Source organism: Rhinopithecus roxellana, chromosome 3 (assembly GCF_007565055.1).
Source record: "Rhinopithecus roxellana isolate Shanxi Qingling chromosome 3, ASM756505v1, whole genome shotgun sequence".
Taxonomy (NCBI): Eukaryota; Metazoa; Chordata; class Mammalia; order Primates; family Cercopithecidae; genus Rhinopithecus; species Rhinopithecus roxellana.
The window spans coordinates 21809011-21821127 of record NC_044551.1 but is presented as its reverse complement, the minus strand read 5'-3'; the positions used below and the strand labels follow the sequence as shown (position 1 = coordinate 21821127).

The 12117-nt window shown below is 42.7% G+C and overlaps 1 protein-coding gene across 3 annotated transcripts in view; it reads right to left on the bottom strand.

Annotated features, from left to right (window-relative positions):
- ADCY2 (adenylate cyclase 2) overlaps positions 1 to 12117 on the bottom strand; it is a 431918-nt gene that overhangs the window by 405646 nt on the left and 14155 nt on the right. For all 3 annotated transcript variants that reach the window (XM_010378289.2, XM_010378287.2, XM_010378288.2), the window contains exon 2: positions 9603 to 9800. In XM_010378289.2, the coding sequence (XP_010376591.1) occupies positions 9603 to 9653 (51 nt within the window). In that variant the 5' untranslated portion in view covers positions 9654 to 9800. The remainder of the gene's footprint in view (positions 1 to 9602; positions 9801 to 12117) is intronic.

Here is a 12117-nt window from a genome sequence, read left to right as displayed (position 1 = left end):
CTTCCTCACTGTGTGACTTTGAGGAAGTTGGTTAACTTCTCTGGGCTTCAATGTTTTCATCAGCAAGATGCAAGTGATAATAGTGTTTACCTCACAGGGCCATACAGATCAAATAAGTTGTGTATGCAAAGTAACTACATGGTGCCAGAGGCCCTTGGAAGTGACTCTGATCATTCTACGGTAGAAGAGGCAAGTGCACAGATGCAGTATTTGTGCACTCATTTGTTCCCACAATTTTTGTGATGTGATCACTATGTGTGTGGTGCTGTGTTGTGCACTGGGAAAAGAGCAAAATGTCCCAAAGACCATACAGTCTTTATTTATTTATTTTTATTTGTACAAAGTTACGGGGTACAAGTGTAATCTTGTTGCATGCATAAATTGCATAGTGGTGAATCAGGGTTTTAGGGTATCCATCATCCAAATAATTTGCATCAGACTCCTCAACACACATTGGCTGTAGAAGTGGAGATGGAAGGAGAATCACAGAGCCTGTGTGCAGGACAGAGGACAGTTTAGTCACGATTCCAATTTTCAGTACCTGGAGCCCATGCTCCTCTTAAGAAAAGCACTACAGGGAAAACGAGAAGCAGAGAGAATTTTCCAGAAAGACCAACAGAATTGTCCATTCAAGCAAGATCAGGTCTGGGAAGGTCCAAGTGAGGGTTAGGGTAAATCCTCAGCTCGAGGCACAGCCAGTGTATTAGTCTGTTCTCACGCTGCTAATAAAGACATACCCGAGACTGGGTAATTTATAAAGAAAAGAGACTCACAGTTCCACATGGCTGGAAAGGCCTCACAATCATGGTGGAAGGTAAATGAGGAGCAAAGTCATGTTTTACATGGTGGCAGGCAAGAGAGTGTGTGCAGGGGACCTCCCCTTTATAAAACCATCAGATCTCATGAGACTTATTCACCATCACCAGAACAACATGGCAAAGATCCACCATGATTCAATTACCTCCCACCAGGTCCCTCCCAAGACACATGGGGACTATGGGAGCTACAATTCAAAACGAGATTTGGGTAGGGAAAGAGCCAAACCGTATTAGTCAGTTTGGTTTCTCAACAGTCTGGCTGGGAACTCACAGTAGGGATAACTCAGAAATGCCTCCTCTGCTCCAGAGAGCCAGAAACATGAAAGTCTCCCAATAAACACACTGCAGGCTGAGCCCAGATCAGCTGCACTTCCCTCAAATGCACAGGTGTCATCAGGATAGGCATGGTTATTAAACAACAAAAACATATCCTCATCTTTATTGTTAATGGAAATAATTTTAACTACTTTTTTTCTCAGGTGTGTGCTTCTTCGTAGTAAGTCCAAATGCCCCTGCTGAAAAATCACCCTGGCACACAGCAGCACACAGAGAAGAGTTTCTTGGGTGCACAGAGACAGGCTTTCTAGGTTGCATTTTTCTACTTTCATTCACATGCTACTCAGTTCTTCCAGTGGTAAATACATTCTTTGGTCACATTCCAAGTGACTGCACTAAAGGAAAAGCAAAAGGATTCTGCACCATTTCAAATGCTAAGAGAGGCCTTTATTTTCTTTCATTTTCACTCATTTTCAATAAAATACAAAGATGTTTGCACACTGATGTCCTATTTTTGTAAGAAAGGACACACATGCACATGCTGAATATCTGACATCCTTTTGGGTAACAGGACAAAGAAAGTCTCTTCTTCCTAGATAAAAATGTTAGCCTTTCGAGTTGGTGGTAATTTAACAGATCCGTAAAATAATTTCAGTGCGATCTTCCTGCCAAGGCTGAAATGGGGTTGTCAGGAATAGAAGTTTCTATTGAACTCTATTCAATGAGCCTTAGTACGAGAGAAACGCAGAAAGCTGGAGTCGGATGCAAATATGGGTCAGCTTTCCTATCTTTCCTGACCGTGATGGCTCTGAATGAGCAGAAGACATTATAGGCAATCCAGCCTGCCTGAAAAAAACCATTTCAGAGGAGGGTCCTAAGTCAGTAATTATCAGCCGAGATGAAATGGATCCATGCTTGTCAGAAAAATCATTAAACAGGCTGGGCATGGTGGCTCACATCTGTAATCCCAACAATTTGGGAGGCTGAGGCAGGAAGAATTGTTTGTGGCCAAGAGTTCAAAACCAACCTGGGCAATATAGCAAGACCCCATCTCATCTTTTAAAAAAAGAAAGGAAAACAAAATCATTAAATAAAATGTCACCTAAAAGCTTAGGGTTTACAAAGTGAATCAAACTTTTTGTTTGTTTGTTTGTTAATGTAACAGGCAAGAAGGATTTAATCAATGTCATGAATGTAAGAATCAACAAGAAACACTTCCATGACAGGAAGGGCAGAGATAAACCAACAATGCCTAGCATGCTGACGTGCCTTGACAGTGCTCTGTTTATTTACACGGCAGTGTGATTGGACCAGTTATTTTCTCTTTACATTCATGAGTGTTGATTTGTTTCAACATGACATTCACACACAAGAATGTCTCTAATTCCTTAGAGACACTGGTTTGTATGACAGCAAAAACCCCAATTACTTTTGCACTAACCTGATAAAAGTCTCAAAACTTTCCTAGCCCACATTTAATTTCAAGGTGGATTTGAAGTTTAAGGGAAAGCTGACATCAAGAGCAATTTCCAAATCTAAGAAGGACGAGTGAACCTCAGAGCAACACTCCACAAGATGGAAATGCCTGTCCCACTACCAGAGAGTACCCACTTAGGGTGCTCTGTTAGGAGTTGAACTGTGTCCCCTGAAAAGATAGGTTCAAGTCCTAAACACCAGTACTTGTGACTATAACCTTATTTGGAAACAGGGTCTTTGCAGAAGTCATCCAGTTAAGATGAGGTCATTAGGGTGGTTGTAATCCAATATGAATGGTGTCCCTATAAAAAGAGAAGAGCCACAGAGGAGCTACCACGTGAAGACAGAGGCAGAGCTGGAGTGATGTGTCTACAAGCCAAGGAATGCCAGCGACACCAGAAGCTGGAAGAGGCAGGGGAGGATTCTCCTCTAGAGTCTTCCAAAATAATGCAGCCCTGCTGACACTGTGATTTCAGACTTCTGCAGACTTCTGACCTCCAGAACTGAGACAATAAATATCTTCTATTTTTTTCTAAGCCATGGAACACAACTTAGAAGAAGTTTGGTTACTGCAGCACTAGAAACGGATCCAATGTCTACCCATGGGACAAATGACTGCTCTTTTTGAAATCAGTGACAGGGCTCCAATAAACACATTCTGGAATCCTGAGCTTCTCTGTTCCTCCCAGTGGGACTGGTGGGCGCCACAGCAATTATGGGTAGAGACCTTTGCTGTGTTGTGTAATTGAGCTGGACAGAGAGGAAGAGATACACCCAGTCACTTACTTCTTAAAAATAAAATGATCCCACTTACTAGATGCACCAGGACAGAGAAAACATACTCCTCTGCTACTTCTGAGTTCAACATGTTCACGTATTTTTAAACCATTCAGAAAAATGAAACACAATCGCAGCATCACCCTCACAGCCATCTGAACAGCTCTATCAGTGGGGAACAGGAAGCACAAAGGAAAGTCATTTCACGAGGCAGTCAGGCAAGAGGCAGGCCAAAAAGACTTCCGTGTCAAATGCAAATGCTGCTCTGAACTCCTGGAGCCGGAAACTCTGCACAGACTTCACTCAGAGGTTATACTGTTTTAAAAGTTTTCATCCAGGAGGCAGCTACGTGGAACGGCATCAGCTGGGATGAGTGCTGGTAGCACAGAGCAGAGGGAACCTTCGGGATGGGGTGGTTTGTGCCGAACTAAAATAACGATGCTGGGAAAACCCCACCCCTTACAGTCAAAACCTGTGGCGGCAAATCTCTTGAAGGTTTGGGGTCTTTTTCCCTTGATTTTCCTTTTTTTCCCAGTTACTCCTCCCAAACCAGGTTGTTGACTTCCCCCCAGGGTCCCCACCCTTGTTCCTGCCTATACTTTCTCAGGGTCACACACTGAAAAATCACTCCTTTTTCTTGATCAAAACTGCCAACGTCACTCTTCAGTCAGGCTCTGGCAACTTCATACAATTCTGCTCACTGAGGGCTTAAGAGCTGGTTATTTAAAAGGCATTACAGAGAGGCCATGTTGGGTGATACGCAGGCTTCTCAGGCTTGGCACTGCTGAGTCTCAGGGCTGCATAATTCTTTGTCCTGTGTGTTGTATGGTGATTACCAGCATTCCCAGCTTCTGCCCGCGAAATGACAGTAGCACCCACCCATACCCGTCCAAGCTGTGACAAATGGAAGACGTTTCCTGATACAATCACACATCCCCTGGGGGTGCAATCGCTTCCCTTTGAGAAGCACAGGTCTCCTGGCTGAGAGCCAGCCTCAGGAGGCAGACCCCTTGGGCTCAAATTTCTTAGTACTTCAGCCTTCCTCCTGTGCCTTGGTCTCTGCACTTACAAAGCTGAGGTAGGATGGTGCCTGGCTCATAAACGAATGAATGAAGTCATGTAAGGGAAGCCCTCAGAACAGAGCCTAGCACTAGGTCCAGACCATGCACATGCTAGCTGTCTGTGCTTCGTGCTCTGCACTAGCGATGTTGCTGACTATGAACTGCACTCAAGTCACTGTACAGTTTAGAGTTAACCTTGTAAGAGGTCTGGCCTTGCCCTCAAATGCTGGAAGGTGATGTAGGCCCTTGGAATGTCCTGCCTGAGAAGAGTGTGTTTACATATCTGGGGGCTTAGACCCCAGGACAGTCTGAATGTGATTTATGATGGGAACTTAGAGCTCTGTGATGTCAGTGCTGCCTCCAGAGGGGCTGGAGAATAAAAGTGTCAGCCTCACCTCCGGAAGGCTGGAGACTAACGGTCAGCTGTGCAGGCAGTACATGATTGAGACGCAATGGAAACTCTAGACATCAAAGGCTCAGCTGAGCTTCGGCAACAGATAATTCTCTTTGGCCATTGTCACACGTGGTTGTAGGACAGCAGCACCATCCATGACTCCACAGAGAGGGGGACAACAGGGGCTCCACATCTGGTGGTTTTCCTGGGCTCTTCTCTTTGCCAAAGTGCCTCTGTATTCTCTCCATGTAGCAATCCCTAATCACAGCGATAACAGCTGTCACAAGTTCCGTGGGTTCTTCTAGAAAACTGTCCAATCTCTGGGTAATTCTGGAAATCCCCCAGCTTGCAATTAGTATCAGCAGTGAGAGTGGTCCTTTGTAGACTGTTCCCTCTGACTGTAGAGCAGGTTCATTCCTGCATCACTTTACAACTATGTTGTTAATTTAACCTTCTTCCAGTGGGAACCATTCTATTCTAAAGGATACTGAAAGCAGCCTGCTTTCTTAAGCACAGTCCTTTCCTACGCAAAGTGAACCTGCCGCAACACTTCCTAATGGTTAATTAAGGGGTGTACATATGTGAAGTCTGTAATAAAAGACACCAGGGCTGGACACAGTGGCTCATGCCTGTAATCCCAGCACTTCAGGAGGCCAAGGCGGGCAGATCACGAGGTCAGGAGTTCAAGGCCAGCCTAACCAACATGGTGAAACCCGTCTCCACCAAAAACACAAAAATTAGCCGGGTGTGGTGGCACGTGCCTGTAATCCCAGCTACTCAGGAGGCTGAGGCAGGAGAACTGCTTGAACCCAGGAGGCAGAGGTTGCAGTGAGTAGAGATCGCACCACTGCACTCCAGCCTGGGCGACAGAGTGAGACTCGGTCTCAAAAAAAAAAAAAGAAAAGAAACCAGAAGGTAGACTTTTGCTTTTAATTTCATTTTAAATCCCCATTGCCATAGAATGGACAGGAGCAGCTGGAAGTGTTGGGCAGGGCTTCAAGCTCTAGGAGGGACAGGACTCAATGTCTCTCCAAGGGGCGTGAGCCAGTCCACTGCATGAGGCACACATCCTGCCATTGCTCCTGGCTTAGGAATAGGGGCCAAAAATAGCTGCAGCCACTGAGCCTGGCTGTGGCCTTTTCGGAGCATCATGCCCTGGGTGAGAGGACTGAGCAGACACAGCTGTGCACCTCCCAGAAACATCCCCAGGTCACGGGTTGAGCTGGCCTCCCAACCTGCAAAATTAACGCGGAACACCCAGGCTGAGCCTCATATACACTCACGATCCAGGGCCCCAGTGGCATGAGAAAGACAACCACAGAATGGTTAGGGTTGTATTAGGGGCAGAGGTGAATATATTCCAATTCAAGATGTACGTAAAAGCAAAAATGTCAAGGTACACAGGGACAGCTAAAACCAAGAAATTTGGCCAACAAATTCAACACCTGAGAGGAGTCAGTCTTGAGAAAATGACTATGAAACAAGCATGTTTATGATCCTTGGAGAGATCTTTAAAAGCAGGCAGATAGCGTCACCAAAAAAAAAAAAAAAAGACATGTTATAAAACAACAACAACAATAAAAACAGGTTAAAATACAAACAATAACAACAACAATCCTGAAGATGAAAATACAGACATCTGTCAATGAACATATCAAATGAGTAGCTACTGGCTGCCAATGGCTGGGCAGCATTCTGCTAAGGGCAAGGATAGAACACTGGAGAGACAGTCACATCCCTGCCCAGAAGCTTATGTTCCAGCAGCAGACAATCAATAAACAAAGAGAGGGGTGTGTCCATAATTTAAGGTTCTATAAGTCACCTTAAGTGCCATGGAAACACTCAAGCCAGGTGAGCGATGTTGCCTTACGAAGTGACAGATGAGGGTCAGGAAAATCGTTCTAAGGACATGCAACTTGTGGACAAGAACACAGACAAAAGGACCTTATTCTGATTAATTGGTTCTATTAAAAATAGTAACAATGATAAAGCAAACATTATATTACTGGAATATTCCATGTTCCCATCAAGTTAAACATCTGATGCCACTTACACCCTGTCCTTCCACACTGCATTAGAAATCCAGACTAAAATAAGTAGACAAAATACTACATCAGAATAAGGTAAATTGAGGATATGAAAGGTAGAAAGAAAATTCTAATTACCTTCAGATGACCACACTATCTATACAAATAAATTAAGAGTCTCAGATCAACTCACAGAACTCAGAAGAGCCCACTGACACTGTAAGGTCAACATAAAAACAACAGTATTCTCATATATCAACACTGACCAATTAGAAAAGGTAATTTTAAAAATTCTGTTTATAAAATGGCAAAAAGACTTTAGGTACCTAAGATTGAGTCTAAGGAAAATTATTATTGATTTTATGAAGAAAATAGAGTCTCTGAAGCACACAAAAAGTAATCAGAATTCTTTGAGAGACACACCATGCCATTCGGTGAAAAGACTAAACACAAAAAGAGCATATTTCTGGATGTTTTCTATACTACCCTTTTATTAATTCTTAGGCTTTAAATATCTTTCATAACAAAACTTTAGAAATTCAAGATAATTTAAATCCAGAACCCAAATGGACTTTTCATTGAACATGACAAACTGATTTGTAAGAAAAAGTGAGCTAAAAACATTCTGAACAAGGAAGAGGTACTTGGCCTTCCAGATAGTAAGTCCTCTTAGAAACCTGTAACATTAAAACAAGATGGCTTTGGTGCAAGGAGAGACCATCAGATTCAGGCAACAGACCAGCAGGATCTTAACTGTTCTCCTATTTACATTACCTGGGCACTAGTATGCATGCAACAGGATGTCCAGGCTGCTGGGGGAGAAAATGTTTAAACGGTAATTTTAAAAATTACCTTTTATAATTGTTCAGTGTTGATGCACAAGAATACTATTGTTTTTATGTTGATCCTGCAGTCGTGGTGGGCTCTCTTATGAGATCTGTGAGTTGATCTGTGACTCCCAGTTTATTTGTATAGATAGTATAGTCATCTGCAGATAATTAGAATTTTCTTTCTCCCTCTCATGTTTACCTCACTGTTACCTAGTATTTTGTCTAATTGTATTAGCCAGGATTTCTAATTGAGTGGGGAAGGACAGAGTGTAAGTGGCATCAGTAGCACAGAGGGTGAAGGAGACAGCGGGGAGTGTGAGGGAGAGGAAGAAGCCAGGCAGAGCATGGGGGCCTGCGCCCAGCCCTCCAAGGGGCTCTAGTGGGAGAGTGATGAAGGAGAGATGATGGCTCCCGCTGGGTCTTGTGTCCACTATGAGTGGTGTCCTCTTAGAGCCAGGAAGACTAACTTGAGTTCACTTAGTCCAGCCTCCTCCCTTTGCACAAGAAATGGAGGCACAAAGAGAAGAATGGCTTGGCAGAGGTCACATGACTACTTACCAACAGAACCCACTGGCAAGCTCTTTCCAACTGAGGTACACCAACAGTATTCTGTCCCTTGACATGGCATTTGAGCCATTCTGTCCACACCCTCTGGAAACCCTCCCTATTTCACCTCTACAGCAGTGTACCCTCACTGCCTCTCTTCTCCCCATCATGGCCCCTGTATTCCTTTCCAGATCCTTTTGCTGGCACACCCCTGGCTCTCAATGTCCCCACCAAACCTGTGGCAGCCCTCTCAGCTACTCAGTCACCCTCTCCCTGGATGGCTTCAAAACTCCATGTCTTGGTTGACAAGCTCTAAGTTAGTAGCTCACATCTCAGCCTAGGCCTGTCCCCTAGACAACACACCATTTATCATGCTGTCAGATGAATACGCTGGGAGCAGCCACCCACATAGCAGCAGCACTATGGAAAAAGCCAATAGTTAGACAACACTTTCCTCAGGATATGACCTGAGGCCCAGAGCCTCAACCGGTGCGAAATGAACTAACGTGGGTTTTTCGGCAGGTATCCGAAGCCACCCTTTCAATAGCTTGTGACCATGAGGAGGGAAAATCAGTGTCACAGAATTAGGAAGGGTCTTTAAGTAGGAAAATTCTAGTAATTGAGAAGGAATTTAAAGACAACAACCAGTCCTGGAGGGTTACAGGCACCTGGAGAAATAGGAAGCCTAGACAAGGCACTCCGGAAACAGAAGGACTAAAGTTGTCTAAACTGTGGTTCGAGATGTCAAACAAGGCTACGGACAGAATTGAAGTTCAGCTATCCCAAACAAGTGACAGTATGAGGCCCCGGCCAGCTCCTTGGTTGTGACACAATGGGTTTGCTAAAATGGGGACAGAGTGACTTTGACCACGAGTCAAAGACAGCTATTTCAAAAGCCTTCGTTCTCTGTGCCTGGCTTATTTCACTTCCAATTAGACAGGAGGAATAAGATATAGTGATCTATTGGAATAACATATAAGTGATAACATGCTGACCATAGTTAATAATAATGTATTGTATATTTCAAAATTGCTTAAAGAGTAGATTTTAAAGCTTCTCACCAAAAAAAATATGTAAGTGACATGTTGCACATAATTAGTTTCATTTAATCTTATAGTAAACATATATGTATCCAATTATACACACACATATATACACATATACATCTATACATATACACATACATACAGATATAAATACATATACATTGTACCCCATAATACATACAATTATAATTTGTCGATTAAAAATAAATTTTGGAAATATAAATTTAAAAATTAGACTCCATTCTCAGTTATAGAACTCCTCTTTATAGTTTAAGGCCAAGTTGTTTACAGAACTAAGTATGTCACAAATCAAAACATAAAAGAAGTACAAAAAATATTTTCACACCTTACCTGGTCCCAGGGAGAGACGGTACCTCCAAAACACATGAACAGGTATGCCATGGCAACAAGGCATATCCATATCACCAACGAGAAGAGGCGCAGCAGCTTCTTAAACACAGACTCTATGCAGACCAGGATAAATATCGCAAAGAAAATCGCCAGGGCGGTCGGAACTGTTATTAGAAACGCCACATGGTCTTCAACTTCCTGAGGAGAGAAAAAAATACATGGAAAAGTTATCATTTAGAGACACTGTGATACCAGTGATTTATATTGTTAAAATGTTATCAACACTTGTCAATGTCAGAATATACTGGGTTTAAGAAATTGTTTTGAAAGTAGAACAGTTTGAACATTTAAAATTCAACTTTCATAATAAATAAACATGTTTTTCTAAATAGATAATCCAATGTTGGATATTTAAAATAGGAAAAACAATATCTCATCAAAGTTACATCTTCCCTGATCAACGCAGAACTGGATTGTATTCAAAAGTGAATGTAAGAACACATTAATGCCAGGAGAAAATAAGACAACCAACTTCCCTCCCTAAATCAAAAGAGCAGAAATACCCTGGCCTTAGAAAACTAGCTTCCAAATGGATTTTAACCGTTTTATTTTAAAAACTTTTTTTTAATTATCTCAGTCTTTAAAGTGATGAGCTTTTATTTTAACGCATGGCAATTAATGTTTTGACAGGATCATAGGCTAGTAGAAAAGGGTCAGAAAGTGCTGAATGTGGAAAATGAGGGAGCAAGAAATGCACAGAGGAGGGCGCCATGTTTGTGATGTCTTTCTCAAGAGAGGTGGAGAAAAAATAACAAACATGGCAAAAAGAAACAAATAAGCAAAAAGAAAACGGGCATTTATTATTCACTTCTTACTAACGCATTTCTTTACATTTATTTTGGCACACAGTTTTTTTTTTTCTATTTATCTCTTCCTTACCACATGACAAAGACCCACGATTTTCCACTCTACACAAGTTCAGCTCCACATACAAACATTATGTTTCATTTGATTACACAAGCCTGGGCTTAGGCTGTAGCTTCTGCAAAACACTACGCTGGAAGCTTGGTATGGACAGCGTTTACTATGGATCAGAAAACAGTGTAAGGTCTTTAATCCTCACCCAAACGTGTTTAGCTACGGAAATATCCATAGACACTTCTATTTAAAAAAAAAAAAAAAAAACACAAGGCTGGGACCATATCTGGGACTTACAAAGGGACTGTCCGTCTGGTGATCTCTATTCTTTACAGGTGGGCACAAGGTTCATTCCACCCATTGGCAGCTCTGACTTCACACTGGAAATGGCTCCATGCAAATACCAGGCAATGAAGCACAGGGAGATGGGGAAACAGAGCAGACCAGCCAAAAATCCACACAGAGTCCTGGTTCCCAAGGAGGGGAAAAGCCAGCATCCAAGCCCCCTTAACTGATGTCGTTTCCCTTTCTCTCCCACAATTACGTGTGATAAATGATGCCTGGGAAAGAGGCAAGAAGAACAAGAATGGTAAATGCTAGTAAGTGCTACTTGTGCTAAGCAGGCTTACATATATTAACCTCTTTAATCTTTACAACAACCATCCTGGTGGGGGCAGGCAGGGTGGAGGGCACTAGTGTTAGTTCCATTCTACAGTTGAGGAAACTGAGGCACGGAGAAGGGCTGCCATGCATTGTCCAGCTGGTGGGTGAGATAGGCCTCCAGCCTGGGGATCACCTATGGGTCTGTGGTCCTGCTGTAGACAGCGAGCTCAACCGAATGGGGCCAGTTGTTGCTGTGGCCAAAAGAACGTGTGTTTCCAGAATTGGCAGAAAACAAGTAGATCAAATGAGATGTTCTTATTCTCTCCCTCCACTGCATTTTTATCTATGATTAAGTGCCTAAGTTACTACTCTTACCCTCAGACACAGCTTACAATTACTGCAAAAAGGTATTAGGTGTCTGCCAGGCTGCGAGCATTCCCCAGCACTCAGACACCACGAACAAATGGACACGTGGGACATGACAGCGTGTCATCTGAGGACATCAAATCTGAGATTACGATCACTACACACATGGAGCCATGAAAACTGATTTAATTTAAACCTCCCCAAATGAACCTCACTGAGCTGTGGACAGAAAACTAACCAGTAAATAATCAGGAAACCTATTTCCTAGTATGACTTTTTTTTTCCAGTCATTTCATTACCCCAGCAGGGGCGAAACAATTATTGACTTTACTGGCTCTTAGTTCTCCAGAAAGACTGAAAAACAGTGCAAAAATATGCATGACTGTAAAGTGAAAATTAGTAAAGCAGGCAACAAGAAGGCGGTGATATAGCCCTTCCAGGAAGCAGAGGAGAAACGGAACGACCTGTAAGAGCTTTCCCGTGCTTCTCTTTTAAAGGATCTCTCTGTCAATAAGACAGAGACCCAATGTCTTATTTTTCTGGGTAAAGTATGTAAGACTTGATTTTGATTTTGGTTCTAAATCGTAAACTCTCTATTTTTTCTCTCTCTTTTTTAAAAATCAGATCC